Here is a 21,950-nt window from a genome sequence, read left to right on the forward strand (position 1 = left end):
AAACTAGAGTATTCAACCCAACAACCCTAGCTAATGCCATGGAAACTAGAGTATTTAACCCAACAACCCGAGCTAATGCCATGGAAACTAGAGTATTTAACCCAACAACCCTAGCTAATGCCATGGAAACTAGACTATTCAACCCAACAACCCTAGCTATTGCCATAGAAACTAGACTATTCAACCGAACAACCCTAGCTAATGCCATTTAATTTAGAATATTCAACCGAACAACCCTAGCTAATGCCATTTAAATTAGAATATTCAACCGAACAACCCTAGCTAATGCCATGGAAAGTAAAATATTCAACCCAACAACCCTAGCTAATGCCACGGAAACTAGACTATTCAACTCAACAACCCTAGCTAATGCCACGGAAACTAGAGTATTCAACCCAACAACCCTAGCTAATGCCACGGAAACTAGAGTATTCAACCCAACAACCCAAGCTAATGCCACGGAAACTAGACTATTCAACTCAACAACCCTAGCTAATGCCACGGAAACTAGAGTATTCAACCCAACAACCCTAGCTAATGCCACGGAAACTAGAGTATTCAACCCAACAACCCTAGCTAATGCCACGGAAACTAGAGTATTCAACCCAACAACCCTAGCTAATGCCATGGAAACTAGAGTATTTAACCCAACAACCCTAGCTAATGCCATGGAAACTAGAGTATTCAACCCAACAACCCTAGCTAATGCCACGGAAACTAGAGTATTCAACCCAACAACCCTAGTTAATGCCTTGGAAACTAGAGTATTCAACCCAACAACCCTAGCTAATGCCATGGAAACTAGAGTATTCAACCCAACAACCCTAGCTAATGCCATGGAAACTAGAGTATTCAACCCAACAACCCTAGCTAATGCCACGGAAACTAGAGTATTCAACCCAACAACCCTAGCTAATGCCATGGAAACTAGACTATTCAACCCAACAACCCTAGCTAATGCCACAGAAACTAGAGTATTCAACCCAACAACCCTAGCTAATGCAATGGAAACTAGAGTATTCAACCGAACAACCCTAGCTAATGCCATTTAAATTAGAATATTCAACCGAACAACCCTAGCTAATGCCATTTAAATTAGAATATTCAACCGAACAACCCTAGCTAATGCCACGGAAACTAGAGTATTCAACCCAACAACCCAAGCTAATGCCACGGAAACTAGAGTATTCAACCCAACAACCCTAGCTAATGCCACGGAAACTATAGTATTCAACCCAACAACCCTAGCTAATGCCATGGAAACTAGACTATTCAACCCAACAACCCTAGCTAATGCCATGGAATCTAGAGTATTCAACCCAACAACCCTAGCTAATGCCATGGAAACTAGAGTATTCAACCCAACAACCCGAGCTAATGCCATGGAAACTAGAGTATTCAACCCAACAACCCTAGCTAATGCCATGGAAACTAGAGTATTCAACCCAACAACCCAAGCTAATTCCACGGAAACTAGAGTATTCAACCCAACAACCCTAGCTAATGCCATGGAAACTAGAGTATTCAACCCAATACCCCAAGCTAATGCCATTTAAATTAGAATATTCAACCGAACAACCCTAGCTAATGCCATGGAAACTAGAGTATTCAACCCAATACCCCAAGCTAATGCCACGGAAACTAGAGTATTCAACCCAACAACCCTAGCTAATGCCATGGAAACTAGAGTATTCAACCCAACAACCCTAGCTAATGCCATTTAAATTAGAATATTCAACCGAACAACCCTAGCTAATGCCATGGAAACTAGAGTATTCAACCCAACAACCCTAGCTAATGCCATGGAAACTACAGTATTCAACCGAACAACCCTAGCTAATGCCATTTAAATTAGAATATTCAACCCAACAACCCTAGCTAATTCCATGGAAACTAGAGCATTCAACCCAACAACCCGAGCTAATGCCATGGAAACTAGAGTATTCAACCCAACAACCCGAGCTAATGCAATGGAAACTAGAGTATTCAACCCAACAACCCAAGCTAATGCCAAGGAAACTAGAGTATTCAACCCAATACCCCAAGCTAATGCCACAGAAACCAGAGTATTCAACCCAACAACCCCAGCTAATGCAACAGAAACTACAGTATTCAACCAAACAACCCTAGCTATTGCCATAGAAACTAGACTATTCAACCTAACAACCCTAGCTAATGCCATTTAATTTAGAATATTCAACCGAACAACCCTAGCTAATGCCATTTAAATTTGAATATTCAACCGAACAACCCTAGCTAATGCCACGGAAACTAGAGTATTCAACCCAACAACCCAAGCTAATGCCACGGAAACTAGACTATTCAACTCAACAACCCTAGCTAATGCCACGGAAACTAGAGTATTCAACCCAACAACCCTAGCTAATGCCACGGAAACTAGAGTATTCAACCCAACAACCCTAGCTAATGCCATGGAAACTAGAGAATTCAACCCAACAACCCTAGCTAATGCCACGGAAACTAGAGTATTCAACCCAACAACCCTAGCTAATGCCATGGAAACTAGAGTATTCAACCCAATACCCCAAGCTAATGCCATTTAAATTAGAATATTCAACCGAACAACCCTAGCTAATGCCATGGAAACTAGAGTATTCAACCCAATACCCCAAGCTAATGCCACGGAAACTAGAGTATTCAACCCAACAACCCTAGCTAATGCCATGGAAACTAGAGTATTCAACCCAACAACCCTAGCTAATGCCATTTAAATTAGAATATTCAACCGAACAACCCTAGCTAATGCCATGGAAACTAGAGTATTCAACCCAACAACCCTAGCTAATGCCATGGAAACTACAGTATTCAACCGAACAACCCTAGCTAATGCCATTTAAATTAGAATATTCAACCCAACAACCCTAGCTAATTCCATGGAAACTAGAGCATTCAACCCAACAACCCGAGCTAATGCCATGGAAACTAGAGTATTCAACCCAACAACCCGAGCTAATGCAATGGAAACTAGAGTATTCAACCCAACAACCCAAGCTAATGCCAAGGAAACTAGAGTATTCAACCCAATACCCCAAGCTAATGCCACAGAAACCAGAGTATTCAACCCAACAACCCCAGCTAATGCAACAGAAACTACAGTATTCAACCAAACAACCCTAGCTATTGCCATAGAAACTAGACTATTCAACCTAACAACCCTAGCTAATGCCATTTAATTTAGAATATTCAACCGAACAACCCTAGCTAATGCCATTTAAATTTGAATATTCAACCGAACAACCCTAGCTAATGCCACGGAAACTAGAGTATTCAACCCAACAACCCAAGCTAATGCCACGGAAACTAGACTATTCAACTCAACAACCCTAGCTAATGCCACGGAAACTAGAGTATTCAACCCAACAACCCTAGCTAATGCCACGGAAACTAGAGTATTCAACCCAACAACCCTAGCTAATGCCATGGAAACTAGAGAATTCAACCCAACAACCCTAGCTAATGCCACGGAAACTAGAGTATTTAACCCAACAACCCGAGCTAATGCCATGGAAACTAGAGTATTTAACCCAACAACCCTAGCTAATGCCATGGAAACTAGACTATTCAACCCAACAACCCTAGCTATTGCCATAGAAACTAGACTATTCAACCGAACAACCCTAGCTAATGCCATTTAATTTAGAATATTCAACCGAACAACCCTAGCTAATGCCATTTAAATTAGAATATTCAACCGAACAACCCTAGCTAATGCCATGGAAAGTAAAATATTCAACCCAACAACCCTAGCTAATGCCACGGAAACTAGACTATTCAACTCAACAACCCTAGCTAATGCCACGGAAACTAGAGTATTCAACCCAACAACCCTAGCTAATGCCACGGAAACTAGAGTATTCAACCCAACAACCCAAGCTAATGCCACGGAAACTAGACTATTCAACTCAACAACCCTAGCTAATGCCACGGAAACTAGAGTATTCAACCCAACAACCCTAGCTAATGCCACGGAAACTAGACTATTCAACCCAACAACCCTAGCTAATGCCATGGGAACTAGAGTATTTAACCCAACAACCCTAGCTAATGCCATGGAAACTAGAGTATTCAACCCAACAACCCTAGCTAATGCCATTTAAATTTGAATATTCAACCGAACAACCCTAGCTAATGCCATGGAAAGTAAAGTATTCAACCCAACAACCCTAGCTAATGCCACGGAAACTAGAGTATTCAACCCAACAACCCAAGCTAATGCCACGGAAACTAGACTATTCAACTCAACAACCCTAGCTAATGCCACGGAAACTAGCGTATTCAACCCAACAACCCTAGCTAATGCCACGGAAACTAGAGTATTCAACCCAACAACCCTAGCTAATGCCATGGAAACTAGAGAATTCAACCCAACAACCCTAGCTAATGCCACGGAAACTAGAGTATTCAACCCAACAACCCTAGCTAATGCCATGGAAACTAGAGTATTTAACCCAACAACCCGAGCTAATGCCATGGAAACTAGAGTATTTAACCCAACAACCCTAGCTAATGCCATGGAAACTAGACTATTCAACCCAACAACCCTAGCTATTGCCATAGAAACTAGACTATTCAACCGAACAACCCCAGCTAATGCCATTTAATTTAGAATATTCAACCGAACAACCCTAGCTAATGCCATTTAAATTAGAATATTCAACCGAACAACCCTAGCTAATGCCATGGAAAGTAAAGTATTCAACCCAACAACCCTAGCTAATGCCACGGAAACTAGAGTATTCAACCCAACAACCCAAGCTAATGCCACGGAAACTAGACTATTCAACTCAACAACCCTAGCTAATGCCACGGAAACTAGAGTATTCAACCCAACAACCCTAGCTAATGCCACGGAAACTAGAGTATTCAACCCAACAACCCTAGCTAATGCCATGGAAACTAGAGAATTCAACCCAACAACCCTAGCTAATGCCACGGAAACTAGAGTATTCAACCCAACAACCCTAGCTAATGCCATGGAAACTAGAGTATTCAACCCAACAACCCTAGCTAATTCCATGGAAACTAGCGTATTCAACCCAACAACCCGAGCTAATGCCATGGAAACTAGAGTATTCAACCCAACAACCCGAGCTAATGCCATGGAAACTAGAGTTTAACCCAACAACCCTAGCTAATGCCATGGAAACTAGAGTATTCAACCCAATACCCCAAGCTAATGCCACGGAAACTAGAGTATTCAAACCAACAACCCTAGCTAATGCCATGGAAACTACACTATTCAACCCAACAACCCGAGCTAATGCCATGGAAACTACACTATTCAACCCAACAACCCTAGCTAATGCCATGGAAACTACACTATTCAACCCAACAACCCTAGCTAATGCCATGGAAACTACACTATTCAACCCAACAACCCTAGCTAATGCCATGGAAACTACACTATTCAACCCAACAACCCTAGCTAATGCCATGGAAACTACAGTATTCACTACAACTGATGAAGTAATAGAAAGATTATAAGAAAGAACAGTTCCTATACCTTTGCTGTTTCCGTCAGGACCTCTTAGCACGGTGCACTCCTCGATGGCACCGTAGGGCTCAAAGAGGCGATACACGTCCTCCTCAGTCTGCTGCTTATTCAGCATCCCCACAAACAGCTTCCTGTCCTCTGGAGGGACAACAGGAAGGACAGTATGTTTAGAGTCCCAGCCATACATACTGTAGTCTGTACTGTTTATTATAAGAAGCAGAGGACAAGAAAAAAGGAAAGAATGAAAGGAGACTAGGAGAAGGAAGGAGAGGAGAGAAACTAGATAAGCAGAGGGAAGGAAAGGAGATTAGGAGAAGAAGGAGAGGAGAGAAACTAGTTGAGTAGAGGGAAGGAAAGGAGACTAGGAGACGGAAGGAGAGGAGATAAACTAGATGAGAGGAGGGAAGGAAAGGAAAGGAGACTAGAAAAAGGAAGGAGAGAAGATAAACTAGATAAGCAGAGGGAAGGAAAGGAGATTAGGAGAAGAAGGAGAGGAGAGAAACTAGTTGAGTAGAGGGAAGGAAAGGAGACTAGGAGACGGAAGGAGAGGAGATAAACTAGATAAGCAGAGGGAAGGAAAGGAGATTAGGAGAAGGAGAGGAGAGAAACTAGTTGAGAGGAGGGAAGGAAAGGAAACTAGGAGGAGAATGGAGAGGAGAGAAACTAGATGAGAGGAGGGAAGGAAAGGAGACTAGTAGAAGGAAGGAGAGGAGAGAAACTAGATGAGGAGGGAAGGAAAGTAAACTAGGAGAAGGAGTGGAGAGAAACTAAATGAGCGGAGGTAAGGAAAGGAGACGTGCAGTGGGAAAGAAGAGAAGAGAGAGGGGAGGAAGGAAGGAAGGAAGGGAGAGTGGGAAACTGAAGGGTACAGAGACCCAGTGTATTTGTTTGCTCTATCGCAGCAGCAATAGAGCAAGACTGCTCTCTATAAAGCTTTATACTGTCACAGGGTTATAGGCTAGAGGGCTGCCTGCCTACCACAGCCTGCCTTGCTATACACACACACACACACACATGCACGCACGCACACACCCACACTCACTCACACACACACACACACACTATACACACTATACACACTATACACACACATTTATACATAGACTATACACACACATCTATATATATATACATAGACTATACACACACACACAATGCAGAGGACTTGGCACACATACATTAATTTACTTTCAAATTTATTCAGTGGATACACCCAACATTTCAGCTTATAGCCTTTGTCATGTGCGGGGGTGGAAGACACGAGTGTGTGTTTGGTGTGTTGGGGATCGAAGGGTATTTGTCTCTGGCGAAGAGGGGCGGTGGGAGTTGGTGCGTGTGTGTGTGTGTGTGTGTGTGTGTGTGTGTGTGTGTGTGTGTGTGTGTGTGTGTGTGTGTGTGTGTGTGTGTGTGTGTGTGTGTGTGTGTGTGTTGTAGGAGATGGGGGTTGGAATAGGGGGACATGAAAGAGGAAGCATGCTGCAACGCTCTGCTTTGTGTTTTTCTGATGACTTCAGGGATCCGTGTTATCAGACCCACAGAAAGAGATAGGCTGGCACATTAAAGTTTGAAGTGCGAACAAGCTCTCACACACACACACACACACACACACACACACACACACACACACACACACGTGTGATACCCTCCGTCATCTCACTCCTATGCTGCTATCAGCGCCCATGCTGATTTCACTGAATTCATAAATCAGACTCTATAGAGAGAAGCATTGACACACACACATACTGGTTGTGGCAGTGTGTTGCATCAGGAGTGTGAACTGTGGTGCTGAGGGTCTATGTGATCAGACCAGAGTAGAGAGCTACTGGAGGCAAGTCTCTCACTTGGGCTCCCGAGTGGCGCAGCGGTCTAAGGCACTGCATGTCCGTGCTAGAGGCGTCACTACAGACACCCTGGTTTGAATCCAGTCTGTATCACAACCGGCCATGATTGGGAGTCCCATAGGGCGGTGCACAATTGACCCAGCGTCGTCCGGGTTTGGCCGGTGTAGGCCGTCATTGTAAATAAGAATTTGTTCTTAACTGACTTGCCTAGTTAAATAAAGGTTAAATAAATTAAATAAAACATCAAGTCTTCAACTCTATTACAGATAGGATGATCAGTCTCTCTGTCTCCTACAAAGATGGCACCTCTATTACAGATAGGATGATCAGTCTCTCTGTCTCCTACAAAGATGGCACCTCTATTACAGATAGGATGATCAGTCTCTTTGTCTCCTACAAAGATGGCACCTCTATTACAGATAGGAGGATCAGTCTCTCTGTCTCCTACAAAGATGGCACCTCTATTACAGATAGGAGGATCAGTCTCTCTGTCTCCTACAAAGATGTCAACTCTATTACAGATAGGAGGATCAGTCTCTGTCTCCTACAAAGATGTCAACTCTATTACAGATAGGAGGATCAGTCTCTCTGTCTCCTACAAAGATGTCAACTCTATTACAGATAGGTCTCTCTGTCTCCTACAAAGATGGCACCTCTATTACAGATAGGAGGATCAGTCTCTCTGTCTCCTACAAAGATGTCAACTCTATTACAGATAGGAGGATCAGTCTCTGTCTCCTACAAAGATGTCAACTCTATTACAGATAGGAGGATCAGTCTCTCTGTCTCCTACAAAGATGTCAACTCTATTACAGATAGGATGATCAGTCTCTCTGTCTCCTACAAAGATGTCAACTCTATTACAGATAGGAGGATCAGTCTCTCTGTCTCCTACAAAGATGTCAACTCCATTACAGATAGGATGATCAGTCTCTGTCTCCTACAAAGATGTCAACTCTATTACAGATAGGATGATCAGTCTCTCTGTCTCCTACAAAGATGTCAACTCTATTACAGATAGGATGATCAGTCTCTCTGTCTCCTACAAAGATGTCAACTCTATTACAGATAGGATGATCAGTCTCTCTGTCTCCTACAAAGATGTCAACTCTATTACAGATAGGAGGATCAGTCTCTCTGTCTCCTACAAAGATGTCAACTCTATTACAGATAGGAGGATCAGTCTCTCTGTCTCCTACAAAGATGTCAACTCTATTACAGATAGGATGATCAGTCTCTCTGTCTCCTACAAAGATGTCAACTCCATTACAGATAGGAGGATCAGTCTCTCTGTCTCCTACAAAGATGTCAACTCCATTACAGATAGGAGGATCAGTCTCTCTGTCTCCTACAAAGATGTCAACTCTATTACAGATAGGATGATCTGTCTCTCTCTCCTACAAAGATGTCAACTCTATTACAGATAGGATGATCAGTCTCTCTGTCTCCTACAAAGATGTCAACTATATTACAGATAGGAGGATCAGTCTCTCTGTCTCCTACAAAGATGTCAACTCTATTACAGATAGGAGGATCAGTCTCTCTTCCTCTGTCTCTTTCTCTCTCTGTCTCTTTCTCTGTATTTTTCTCTCTCTCCCTTTCTCTCTCTCTCTCTCTCTCTATCCCTCTCTCTCTCTCTGTCTTTTTCTCTCTCTCTACCTTATCTCTCTCTGCCTCCCTCTCCTTCTCTTTCTCTTTTTCTTTCTCTCTCTCTCTCTCTTTCTCTCCCTCCCTTGCTCGCTCCCTCCCTCCCTCTTTCTCTCTCTCTGTCTCTTTCTTCATCTGTCTCTATTGCTATGAGTAGTAATATTGTTCTGCTCCTGATTTCTCTTTCACTGCATCCCGTTCTCTCTCTATGATAAACATACTGTATGCAGTAAACAGGATACTCTACGATAAACATACTGTATGCAGTAAACAGGATACTCTACGATAAACATACTGTATGCAGTAAACAGGATACTCTACGATAAACATACTGTATGCAGTAAACAGGATACTCTACGATAAACATACTGTATGCAGTAAACAGGATAATATGCCCCTTATCACGCCACTGCAATCATTAGCTGCTACTCATCAATTCATTTATTAAATGCTCTACAGTAAATCCAGGCCCTTGGGGGTCCGGGCAGTGTGTTTGTGTGTGTGTGTACGTAAGTGTGTGTGTGTGTATCTTTTTGTGTGTTTGTGTATGTGTGTGTATGTTCTCGCCCGCTCTGTCCTAGAAACTAAAAACAGACTGTGAGATGCTCCTCTCCCCCACCAGATCTCAGAGAGCATCAGACGAGTGTAGAGAACAGGATGAAAGATTCATACGTACAATTCATCATCCACTCACCCCTCCCTCTATCACCCCATTGACACACACACACACACATTTTACCCTCCCCCTCTCCTGCTGACTCCTTCCAAAAGCACAATTCAAGTGAGATCTTCCACATTCTATTCCTCCCTTTGTCATGTTTTGTCTTTGATCATCATGTCTTGTCCCTGTGCTTCCCTCTGCTGGTCTTATTAGGTTCTTTCCCTCTTTCTCTCTCTCTCTCTCCTCCTCCCTCTCTCCCTCTCCCGCTCTCTCTCTCTATCGTTCCGTTCCTGCTCCCAGCTGTTTCTCATTCTCCTAACGACCTCATTTACTCTTTCACACCTGTCCCCTATTTTGCCCTCTGATTAGAGTCCCTATTTCTCCCTCTGTTTTCCGCTTCTGTCCTTGTCGGATTCTTGTTTGATGTTTGCTGTCCTGTGTCCTTGTTCCGCCCTGTCGTGTTTTTGCCTTCTTCAGATGCTGCGTTGAGCAGGTGTCTATGTCAGCTACGGCCTGTGCCTTCCTGAAGCGACCTGCAGTCTGTGGTCGCGTCTCCAGTCGTTCCTCTCTACTGACGAGAGGATTTCAGTTTCCTGTTTTGGATTTACCTTGGATATTTCCAGGAGAATCATTGTTTGTTTGATACTGGAATAAAGACTCTGTTTCTATTACGTCGCTTTTGGGTCCTCATTCATCAGCATAACAGAAGAATCCGACCAAGATGGACCCAGCGACTATGGATTCTCTCAACACTGCCGTCGAGTTCCAGGGAGCAATGCTCGGCAGACACGAGCAGGAATTGTTTGCTGCTCGTCATGCCGTTGAGACCCTGGCCGCTCAGGTCTCCGATCTCTCTGGACAGTTTCAGAGTCTTCATCTCGTGCCACCAGCTACTTCCTGGTCTTCCGAGTCTCCGGAACCTAGGGTTAATAACCCACCATGTTACTCTGGGCAGCCCACTGAGTGTCGCTCCTTTCTCACCCAGTGTGATATTGTGTTCTCTCTCCAGCCCAACACGTACTCAAGAGAGAGAGCTCGGATCGCTTACGTCATATCACTCCTTACTGGTCGGGCTCGGGAGTGGGGCACAGCTATCTGGGAGGCAAGGGCTGAGTGTTCTAACGATTATCAGAACTTTAAAGAGGAGATGATACGGGTTTTTGATCGTTCAGTTTTTGGGAAGGAGGCTTCCAGGGCCCTGGCTTCCCTATGTCAAGGTGATCGATCCATAACGGATTACTCTATAGAGTTTCGCACTCTTGCTGCCTCCAGTGACTGGAACGAGCCGGCGTTGCTCGCTCGTTTTCTGGAGGGACTTCACGCTGAGGTTAAGGATGAGATTCTCTCCCGGGAGGTTCCTTCCAGCGTGGACTCTTTGATTGCACTCGCCATCCGCATAGAACGACGGATAGATCTTCGTCATCGAGCTCGTGGAAGAGAGCTCGCGTTAACGGTGCTTCCCCTCTCCGCTTCTCAACCATCTCCTCCCACCGGCTCAGAGACTGAGCCCATGCAGCTGGGAGGTATTCGCATCTCGACTAAGGAGAGGGAACGGAGAATCACCAACCGCCTTTGCCTCTATTGCGGTTCTGCTGGACATTTTGTCATGTCATGTCCAGTAAAAGCCAGAGCTCATCAGTAAGCGGAGGGCTACTGGTGAGCGCTACTACTCAAGTCTCTCCATCAAGATCCTGTACTACCTTGTCGGTCCATCTACGCTGGACCGGTTCGGCTGCTTCCTGCAGTGCTTTGATAGACTCTGGGGCTGAGGGTTGTTTTATGGACGAAGCATGGGCTCGGAAACATGACATTCCTCTCAGACAGTTAGGGAAGCACACGCCCATGTTCGCCTTAGATGGTAGTCTTCTCCCCAGTATCAGATGTGAGACACTACCTTTAACCCTCACAGTATCTGGTAACCACAGTGAGACCATTTCCTTTTTGATTTTTCGTTCACCTTTTACACCTGTTGTTTTGGGTCATCCCTGGCTAGTATGTCATAATCCTTCTATTAATTGGTCTAGTAATTCTATCCTATCCTGGAACGTTTCTTGTCATGTGAAGTGTTTAATGTCTGCTATCCCTCCTGTGTCTTCTGTCCCCTCTACTCAGGAGGAACCTGGTGATTTGACAGGAGTGCCGGAGGAATATCATGATCTGCGCACGGTCTTCAGTCGGTCCAGAGCCAGCTCCCTTCCTCCTCACCGGTCGTATGATTGTTGTATTGATCTCCTTCCGGGGACCACTCCCCCTCGGGGTAGACTATACTCTCTGTCGGCTCCCGAACGTAAGGCTCTCGAGGATTATCTGTCTGTTTCTCTCGACGCCGGTACCGTGGTGCCTTCTTCCTCTCCCGCCGGAGCGGGATTTTTCTTTGTTAAGAAGAAGGACGGTACTCTGCGCCCCTGCGTGGATTATCGAGGGCTGAATGACATAACGGTTAAGAATCGTTATCCGCTTCCCCTTATGTCGTCAGCCTTCGAGATTTTGCAGGGAGCCAGGTTCTTTACTAAGTTGGACCTTCGTAACGCTTACCATCTCGTACGCATCAGAGAGGGGGACGAGTGGAAAACGGCGTTTAACACTCCGTTAGGGCATTTTGAATACCGGGTTCTGCCGTTCGGTCTCGCTAATGCTCCAGCTGTCTTTCAGGCATTAGTTAATGATGTACTGAGAGACATGCTGAACATTTTTGTTTTCGTTTACCTTGACGATATCCTGATTTTTTCACCGTCACTCGAGATTCATGTTCAGCACGTTCGACGTGTACTCCAGCGCCTTTTAGAGAATTGTCTCTACGTGAAGGCTGAGAAGTGCGCCTTTCATGTCTCCTCTGTCACATTTCTCGGTTCTGTTATTTCCGCTGAAGGCATTCAGATGGATCCCGCTAAGGTTCAGGCTGTCAGCAATTGGCCCGTTCCTAAGTCACGTGTCGAGTTGCAGCGCTTTCTCGGTTTCGCTAATTTCTATCGGCGTTTCATTCGTAATTTCGGTCAAGTGGCTGCCCCTCTCACAGCTCTGACTTCTGTCAAGACTTGCTTTAAGTGGTCCGGTTCCGCCCAGGGAGCTTTTGATCTCCTCAAGAAGCGTTTTACATCCGCCCCTATCCTTGTTACTCCTGACGTCACTAAACAATTCATTGTCGAGGTTGACGCTTCAGAGGTGGGCGTGGGAGCCATTCTGTCTCAGCGCTTCCAGTCTGACGATAAGGTCCATCCTTGCGCTTACTTTTCTCATCGCAAGTCGCCATCGGAACGCAACTATGATGTGGGTAACCGCGAACTGCTCGCCATCCGCTTAGCCATAGGCGAATGGCGACAGTGGTTGGAGGGGGCGACCGTCCCTTTTGTCGTTTGGACTGACCATAAGAACCTTGAGTACATCCGTTCTGCCAAACGACTTAATGCACGTCAAGCTCGTTGGGCGTTGTTTTTCGCTCGTTTCGAGTTCGTGATTTCCTATCGTCCGGGAAATAAGAACACCAAGCCTGATGCCTTATCCCGTCTCTTTAGTTCTTCTGTGGCTTCTACCGACCCCGAGGGGATTCTCCCTGAAGGGCGTGTTGTCGGGTTGACTGTCTGGGGAATTGAGAGACAGGTAAAGCAAGCACTCACTCACACTGCGTCGCCGCGCGCTTGTCCTAGTAACCTTCTGTTCGTTCCTGTCTCTACTCGTCTGGCTGTTCTTCAGTGGGCTCACTCTGCCAAGTTAGCTGGCCATCCCGGCGTTCGGGGTACGCTTGCTTCTATTCGCCAGCGGTTTTGGTGGCCTACTCAGGAGCGGGACACGCGCCGTTTCGTGGCTGCTTGTTCGGACTGCGCGCAGACTAAGTCAGGTAACTCTCCTCCTGCCGGTCGTCTCAGACCGCTTCCCATTCCTTCTCGACCATGGTCTCACATCGCCTTAGACTTTATTACCGGTCTGCCTTCGTCTGCGGGGAAGACTGTGATTCTTACGGTTATCGATAGGTTCTCTAAGGCGGCACATTTCATTCCCCTCGCTAAGCTTCCTTCCGCTAAGGAGACGGCACAAATCATCATTGAGAATGTGTTCAGAATTCATGGCCTCCCGTTAGACGCCGTTTCAGACAGAGGTCCGCAATTCACGTCACAGTTTTGGAGGGAGTTCTGTCGTTTGATTGGTGCTTCCGTCAGTCTCTCTTCCGGGTTTCATCCCCAGTCTAACGGTCAAGCAGAAAGGGCCAATCAGTCGATTGGTCGCATATTACGCAGCCTTTCGTTTCGAAACCCTGCGTCTTGGGCAGAACAGCTCCCCTGGGCTGAGTACGCTCACAACTCGCTTCCTTCGTCTGCTACCGGGCTATCTCCGTTTCAGAGTAGTCTTGGGTACCAGCCTCCTCTGTTCTCGTCCCAGCTCGCCGAGTCCAGCGTTCCCTCCGCTCAGGCTTTTGTCCAGCGTTGTGAGCGCACCTGGAGGAGGGTCAGGTCTGCACTTTGCCGTTACAGGGCGCAGACTGTGAGAGCCGCCAATAAACGTAGGATTAGGAGTCCTAGGTATTGTCGCGGTCAGAGAGTGTGGCTTTCCACTCGTAACCTTCCCCTTACGACAGCTTCTCGCAAGTTGACTCCGCGGTTCATTGGTCCGTTCCGTGTCTCTCAGGTCGTCAATCCTGTCGCTGTGCGACTGCTTCTTCCGCGACATCTTCGTCGCGTCCACCCTGTCTTCCATGTCTCTTGTGTCAAGCCTTTTCTTCGCGCCCCCGTTCGTCCCCCCCCCCCCCCCCCCCCCCCGTCCTTGTCGAGGGCGCTCCTATTTACAAGGTACGGAAGATCATGGACATGCGTTCTCGGGGACGTGGTCACCAGTACTTAGTGGATTGGGAGGGTTACGGTCCTGAGGAGAGGAGTTGGGTTCCATCTCGGGACGTGCTGGACCGTTCGTTGATTGATGATTTCCTTCGTTGCCGCCAGGGTTCCTCCTCGAGTGCGCCAGGAGGCGCTCGGTGAGTGGGGGGGTACTGTCATGTTTTGTCTTTGATCATCATGTCTTGTCCCTGTGCTTCCCTCTGCTGGTCTTATTAGGTTCTTTCCCTCTTTCTCTCTCCTCCTCCCTCTCTCCCTCTCCCGCTCTCTCTCTCTATCGTTCCGTTCCTGCTCCCAGCTGTTTCTCATTCTCCTAACGACCTCATTTACTCTTTCACACCTGTCCCCTATTTTGCCCTCTGATTAGAGTCCCTATTTCTCCCTCTGTTTTCCGCTTCTGTCCTTGTCGGATTCTTGTTTGATGTTTGCTGTCCTGTGTCCTTGTTCCGCCCTGTCGTGTTTTTGCCTTCTTCAGATGCTGCGTTGAGCAGGTGTCTATGTCAGCTACGGCCTGTGCCTTCCTGAAGCGACCTGCAGTCTGTGGTCGCGTCTCCAGTCGTTCCTCTCTACTGACGAGAGGATTTCAGTTTCCTGTTTTGGATTTACCTTGGATATTTCCAGGAGAATCATTGTTTGTTTGATACTGGAATAAAGACTCTGTTTCTATTACGTCGCTTTTGGGTCCTCATTCATCAGCATAACACCCTTCCTCATACCCCCCCCCTTCCATTGCCCTACAAAGCCTCCCTCTTCACACACACACAAACACTGTCGACTCCCACTCTCTCCCCAATCTCCTTTTATTCATGTGTGTGGGTGTGTATATACACTTGCGTGTGTGTGCATGTGTTCAAGTGTGCGTGCGAGTGTGTGTGTTTTCATCTCCACACCAGGCTTAGGGCCATCTGGTATCAGTGCTGAGGCCAGGGAGAGTAGTCCCTGGTCCAGAGGCCTGGGAGAAGCGGATTACCCTGGAGGAGAGAGGGAACCAAACAGGAGCAGAAGAACAGAGCTTCAAAAGGCCTAACCTCCATGAATCTCTCATCTCTCTCATGTCTCCTACAGCATCTGGATGTGATATTAAGTCTGGAAAACTTCTGGAAAACTACTGGAAAAACTAGTGTGATGAGTAACCTTATCGGAAGCTCAATTGCATTTTCTTGATTCCTTGCTTCCTCTCCTCGCCTCCTTAAAATCCATTGGATGAGGTCAGAGGTCCCTCCCCTCTTATCCAATGGGAATCAAGAGAGGAATCAAGGAAATGCAGTTGAGATTCTCCCCTGAGATCTATCTGAGCAAACGCCTAGGCTTCAGTTTAGTGGGCTAATGCATGCGTTCAGTACATGTAGGTAAGGCACTATCATGTCTGACATGGATACTAAGGTACTGATTAATTAAGGAATAGTTTATGCTAATTCAGAACTAGTGCGTCAATTTCTCTGCCAAGGAAGATCAAGCACAACATCTTAAAATCATTATGAAAAGTAGCAGAAAGCATCTGAAGTTTGAGTTGCTTGCGTAGATGTGTTATAAGCAACAAACTTCAGTCTCAAATACCATCCTGAACATTCCCATAAATGTCTCCTGGGTTCAAATGTGTTTGGAATGTGTTTGGAGTGTGTTTGGAATGTGTTTGGAGTGTGTTTGGAGTGTGTTTGGAGTGTGTTTGGAGTGTGTTTGGAGTGTGTTTGGAGTGTGTTTGGAGTGTGGGGAACACATCAAAGAGAGACGGGGATGCTGTGTGTATGTGTGTGTGTGCTCTTGCATGTATGGGTGAGTGTGTGTGTTTGTGCGTGTGTGTGTGTGTCTGTGCACGTACGTGCACGCGTGTGTGTATGTGTGTTTGTGTTGTGGCCTGAGGCTGGTTGATATCGAAGGGCTGTGGTGTAGCAGTAAACACCTTGCCCTCCATCTCTCTGACGGTGTGTAGTCTGTCTGCTGCTGCCAGGTATTATCAGAACTTTTGAACTTCTTGGGTAAAATAAGTTAGAAATTTAAGAAACAAGTTCAAAGTCACTTTGCATTGGTGGAGTACAAGTTGCACATGAAAAACAGGTGTATTGGCTGTGATAATGGTCAAATCACTTTTGTAAGTAGTTCTCTGAATGATCTGAAAATATATGCACACAACCATCTAAGACCATGGAAAACAATAATTTAAGACCATGGAAAACAATAATCTAAGACCATGGAAAACCACCATCTAAGACCATGGAAAACCACCATCTAAGACCATGGAAAACCACCATCTAAGACCATGGAAAACCACCATCTAAGACCATGGAAAACCACCATCTAAGACCATGGAAAACCACCATCTAAGACCATGGAAAACCACCATCTAAGACCATGGAAAACCACCATCTAAGACCATGGAAAACCACCATCTAAGACCATGGAAAACAGCCATCTAAGACCATGGAAAACAGCCATCTAAGACCATGAAAAACCGCCATCTAAGACCATGGAAAACAGCCATCTAAGACCATGGAAAACAGCCATCTAAGACCATGGAAAACAGCCATCTAAGACCATGGAAAACAGCCATCTAAGACCATGGAAAACAGCCATCTAAGACCATGAAAACCACCATCTAAGACCATGGAAAACCACCATCTAAGACCATGGAAAACCACCATCTAAGACCATGGAAAACCACCATCTAAGACCATGGAAAACCACCATCTAAGACCATGGAAAACCACCATCTAAGACCATGGAAAACCACCATCTAAGACCATGGAAAACCACCATCTAAGACCATGGAAAGCCACCATCTAAGACCATGGAAAGCAACCATCTAAGACCATGGAAAGCAACCATCTAAGACCATGGAAAACCACCATCTAAGACCATGGAAAACCACCATCTAAGACCATGGAAAACCACCATCTAAGACCATGGAAAACCACCATCTAAGACCATGGAAAACCACCATCTAAGACCATGGAAAACCACCATCTAAGACCATGGAAAACAGCCATCTAAGACCATGGAAAACAACCATCTAAGACCATGGAAAACAACCATCTAAGACCATGGAAAACAACCATCTAAGACCATGGAAAACAACCATCTAAGACCATGGAAAACAACCATCTACAGTGGGGCAAAAAAGTATTTAGTCAGCCACCAATTGTGCAGGCCTGTAATTTATCATAGGTACACTTCAACTATGACAGACAAAATGAGAAAAAAAAATCCCATTTTAGGATTTTTAATGAATTTCTTACGAAGCCACTCCTTCGTTGCCCGGGCGGTGTGTTTGGGATCATTGTTATGCTGAAAGACCCAGCCACGTTTCATCTTCAATGCCCTTGCTGATGGTAGGCTTTGTTACTTTGGTCCCAGCTCTCTGCAGGTCATTCACTAGGTCCCCCCGTGTGGTTCTGGGATTTTTGCTCACCGTTCTTGTGATCATTTTGACCCCACGGGGTGAGATCTTGCGTGGAGCCCCAGATCGAGGGAGATTATCAGTGGTCTTGTATGTCTTCCATTTCCTAATAATTGCTCCCACAGTTGATTTCTTCAAACCAAGCTGCTTACCTATTGCAGATTCAGTCTTCCCAGCCTGGTGCAGGTCTACAATTTTGTTTCTGGTGTCCTTTGACAGCTCTTTGGTCTTGGCCATAGTGGAGTTTGGAGTGTGACTGTTTGAGGTTGTGGACAGGTGTCTTTTATACTGATAACAAGTTCAAACTTGTGCCATTAATACAGGTAACGAGTGGAGGACAGAGGAGCCTCTTAAAGAAGAAGTTACAGGTCTGTGAGAGCCAGAAATCTTGCTTGTTTGTAGGTGACCAAATACTTATTTTCCACCATAATTTGCAAATAAATTCATTAAAAATCCTACAATGTGATTTTCTGGATATTTTTCCCACATTTTGTCTGTCATAGTTGAAGTGTACCTATGATGAAAATTACAGGCCTCTCTCATCTTTTTAAGTGGGAGAACTTGCATAATTGGTGGCTGACTAAATACTTTTTTGCCCCACTGTATGGCCTGTGTGGTACTGATACAAATCCTGTGAAATTTCCTCTACCCCTTCCATCTGGTGTACTCATATTTTAATGCATTGTAGCACTTTACATATCTCTAATGTTCGTAAACCACCCCCAGCGAATGAATCAAGTACAACTATACTCAATGTAGATACACATCTCATCTCACCATATTTCATATGGATGGATGGAGGTGATTTACCTCCCAACAACATCTCAAAATTAAGCCACCCTAACAACGGGGGAGGGTGCCCCTGCCTTAGATCAAAGGCTCCACACGGGTGTACACACTCCCTTTAAATGAGATTAGAAAGGTGCAGGGTTAGGAATATATCTGTTCATATGAATATGAATGTCCATCCTGAGGGGAGAGATAGAGGATACGAAAGTACATGGTGAGACTGCAATGTGTGGCTTTGTGCTTTCTCACACACACACACACAAACGCTCACCCACATTCAAACAATCACTGAGTGCCCAGAAACTCAGGAAAAGGGTAGGTTATAGAACACAGAACAATGTTCATGTGTGACACAATAAGCCAACACATCACAAGTGTCTGCTGAGGGGAGGATGGCTCATAATAATGGCTGGAATGGAGCAAATGGAATGGCATCCAACACATGTGTTTGACACCATTGCATATATTCCGTTCCAGCCATTACTACGAGCCATCCTCCCCAATTGAGGTGCAACCATCCGCCTGTTCCACACATTGATATCAATGAGTATATGGGCAACTTTGCATTCAGAAAGTATTCACACCCCTTGACTTTTTCCACATTTTGTTGTATTACAGCCTGAATAAAAAAAATATTAAATTGAGATTTAGTGTCACTGGCCTACACACAATACCCCATAATGTCAAAGTAAAATGATGTTTGTTTTAATACTACCTCATCTCTGTACTCCACACTTTCAAATATCTGTAAGGTCCCTCAGTCGAGCTATGAATGTCAAACACAGATTCAACCACAAAGACCAGGAAGGTTTTCCAATGCCTCGCAAAGAAGGGCAGTTATTGGTAGAGTTATTAATTACACCCAGTCACTACAAAGATACAGGCATCCTACTTAACTCAGAGAGGAAGGACATTTCTCAGGGATTTCACCATGAGGCCAATGGTGACTTTAGAACAATTACAGAGTTTATTGCTTGTGATAAGAGAAAACTGAGGATGGATCAACAACATTGTAGTTCCTCCCCAATACGAACCTAACTGACAGAGTGAAAAGAAGGAAGCCTGTACAGAAAAACAATATTCCAAAACATGCATCCTGTTTGCAATAAGGCACTAAAGTAAAACTACCAAAAATGTGGCAAAGAAATATACTTTATGTGCTGATTAATACATGTTATGTTTGAGGCAAATCCAACACATAACTACCACATCACTACCACTACCATTTTCAAGCATGGTGGTGGCTGCATCATGTTACGGGTATGCTTGTAATCGTTAAGGACTGGGGGGTTTTCAGGATAGAAGAGAAACAGAATGTAGCTAAGCGCAGGCAAAATCCACCAGACACTGGGAGATGAATGCACCTTTCAGCAAGACAATAACCTAAAACACAAGGCCCCATATTCACTGGAGTTGCTTACCAAGATGACATTGAATGTTCCTGAGTGGCCTAGTTACAGTTTTGACTTAAATCGGCTTGAAAATCTATGGCAAGACTTAAAAAATCAAATCAAATTGTATTAGTCACATGCGCCGAATAGAACAGGTGTAGACCTTACAATGAAATGCTGAATAGAACAGGTGTAGACCTTACAATGAAATGCTTACTTATGGGCCCCTAACCAACAATGCAGTTTAAAAATATACGGATGAGAATAAGAAATAAAAGTAACAAGTAATTAAAGAGCAGCAGTAAAATATCAATAGCGAGACTATATACATGGGGGTACCGGTACAGAGTCAATGTGCGGGGGGACTGGTTAGTTGAGGTAATATGTACATGTAGGTAGAGTTATTAAAGTGACTATGCATAGATGATAACATCAGAGGGTAGCAGTGGTGTAAAATAGGGGGAGAGAGGGGGGGGCAATGCAAATAGTCTGGGGAGCCATTTGATTAGATGTTCAGGAGTCTTGTGGCTTGGGGGTAGAAGCTGTTTAGAAGCCTCTTGGACCTAGACTTGGAGCTCCGGTACCGCTTGCCATGCGGAAGCAGAGAGAACAGTCTATGACTAGGGTGGTTGGAGTCTTTGACAATTTTTAGGGCCTTCCTCTGACACCGCCTGGTATAGAGGTCCTGGATGGCAGGAAGCTTGGCCCCAGTAATGTACTGGGCCGTTCGCACTACCCTCTGTAGTGCCTTGTGGTTGGAGGCCGAGCAGTTGCCATACCAGGCAGTGATGCAACCAGATGGATGTCTAGCAATGATCAACAACCAACTTGACAGAACTTGAGGAATTTAAAAAATAATGTGCAAATATTTTACAATCCAGGTGTGCAAAGCTCTTAGAGACTTACCCAGAAAGACTCACAGCTGTAATCACTGCCAAAGGTGATTCTAACGTGCATTCACTCAGAGGTGTGAATACTGAGATATTTCCGTATTTCATTTTCAATAAATTTGCCTCAAAAAATGTCATCATGTTTTCAGTTTGTGTAGATGGGTGAGAGAGATTTTTTATTTTATTTAATCAAATTTTAATTCAGGCTGTAACAGAACAAAATGTGGAATGAGTCAAGGGGTATGAATACTTTTTGATGGCACTGTATTGTATTGGCCATTGAGAGGCTTTGGAGCCACCGGTCAGCCATATTGACACTCCCCAGTAGGAGCAGGCCTCCATAGGAATGAACGGAATTCTACACTATTTCAATTAAATGTTTGGAGGACAAAATTATATGTATTTAATTAAGTATTTTGTTGTTGTAGAGGGGACTATGTTGAGGAGTATAATGCTTGTCTGCATGTCAACCCCAATACATATTCATGTCATCGTCAACAAACAACTGCATTACAGTTAAACAACCACTTTGACTACCACCACCTATTTCTGTATGCTAGCTATGCTACCAGCTTATACGAACAGTAGTTAGCATTTAGCAGTCACTTCTTCTAAAACTGAAAAGGGACAACTTCTAAATGTTATGCAGAGAAAACTGCCACATTTAAATAAATCGGACTTTAGCAACCACATTGTGAGCCTTTTACATCAACAATACATCAATCAGACAAATATCCACTTTGTTAGATCGGATTCGTTGAATGTGCGTCAATCCGGCATCCTTCTTCTATCCACCTGTGTTCCATTGACCTCTTTAACGCATCTATTGTGGTTTGTAGATAAAGACCCAAGATGACTGAATGGTTGCTGCACTACAGTGGAAGCGTCGAGACCTCTCCCATCTTCCCCGGGTCTTTAGTGTACAAGAGAAAGTAATGCACTACATGTTCAATCAATATACCTGCTAAATAATGGTTAATAAATAACTCTAAGGGGGTA

The 21,950-nt window shown here is 44.8% G+C and overlaps 1 protein-coding gene across 5 annotated transcripts in view; it reads right to left on the reverse strand.

Annotated features, from left to right (window-relative positions):
• The window catches only part of LOC139550357 (CUGBP Elav-like family member 5), a 96,107-nt gene that overhangs the window by 32,372 nt on the left and 41,785 nt on the right, over positions 1-21,950 (reverse strand). For 4 of the 5 annotated variants that reach the window (XM_071361217.1, XM_071361216.1, XM_071361215.1 and 1 more), the window contains exon 4: positions 5,525-5,653. The exons of the other annotated variant lie outside the window; for it this stretch is intronic. In XM_071361217.1, coding sequence (XP_071217318.1) covers positions 5,525-5,653 — 129 coding nt within the window. The remainder of the gene's footprint in view (positions 1-5,524; positions 5,654-21,950) is intronic. 5 annotated transcript variants of the gene reach the window in all.

The sequence above is a fragment of the Salvelinus alpinus genome, chromosome 23 (genome assembly GCF_045679555.1).
Source record: "Salvelinus alpinus chromosome 23, SLU_Salpinus.1, whole genome shotgun sequence".
NCBI classification, from domain to species: Eukaryota; Metazoa; Chordata; class Actinopteri; order Salmoniformes; family Salmonidae; genus Salvelinus; species Salvelinus alpinus.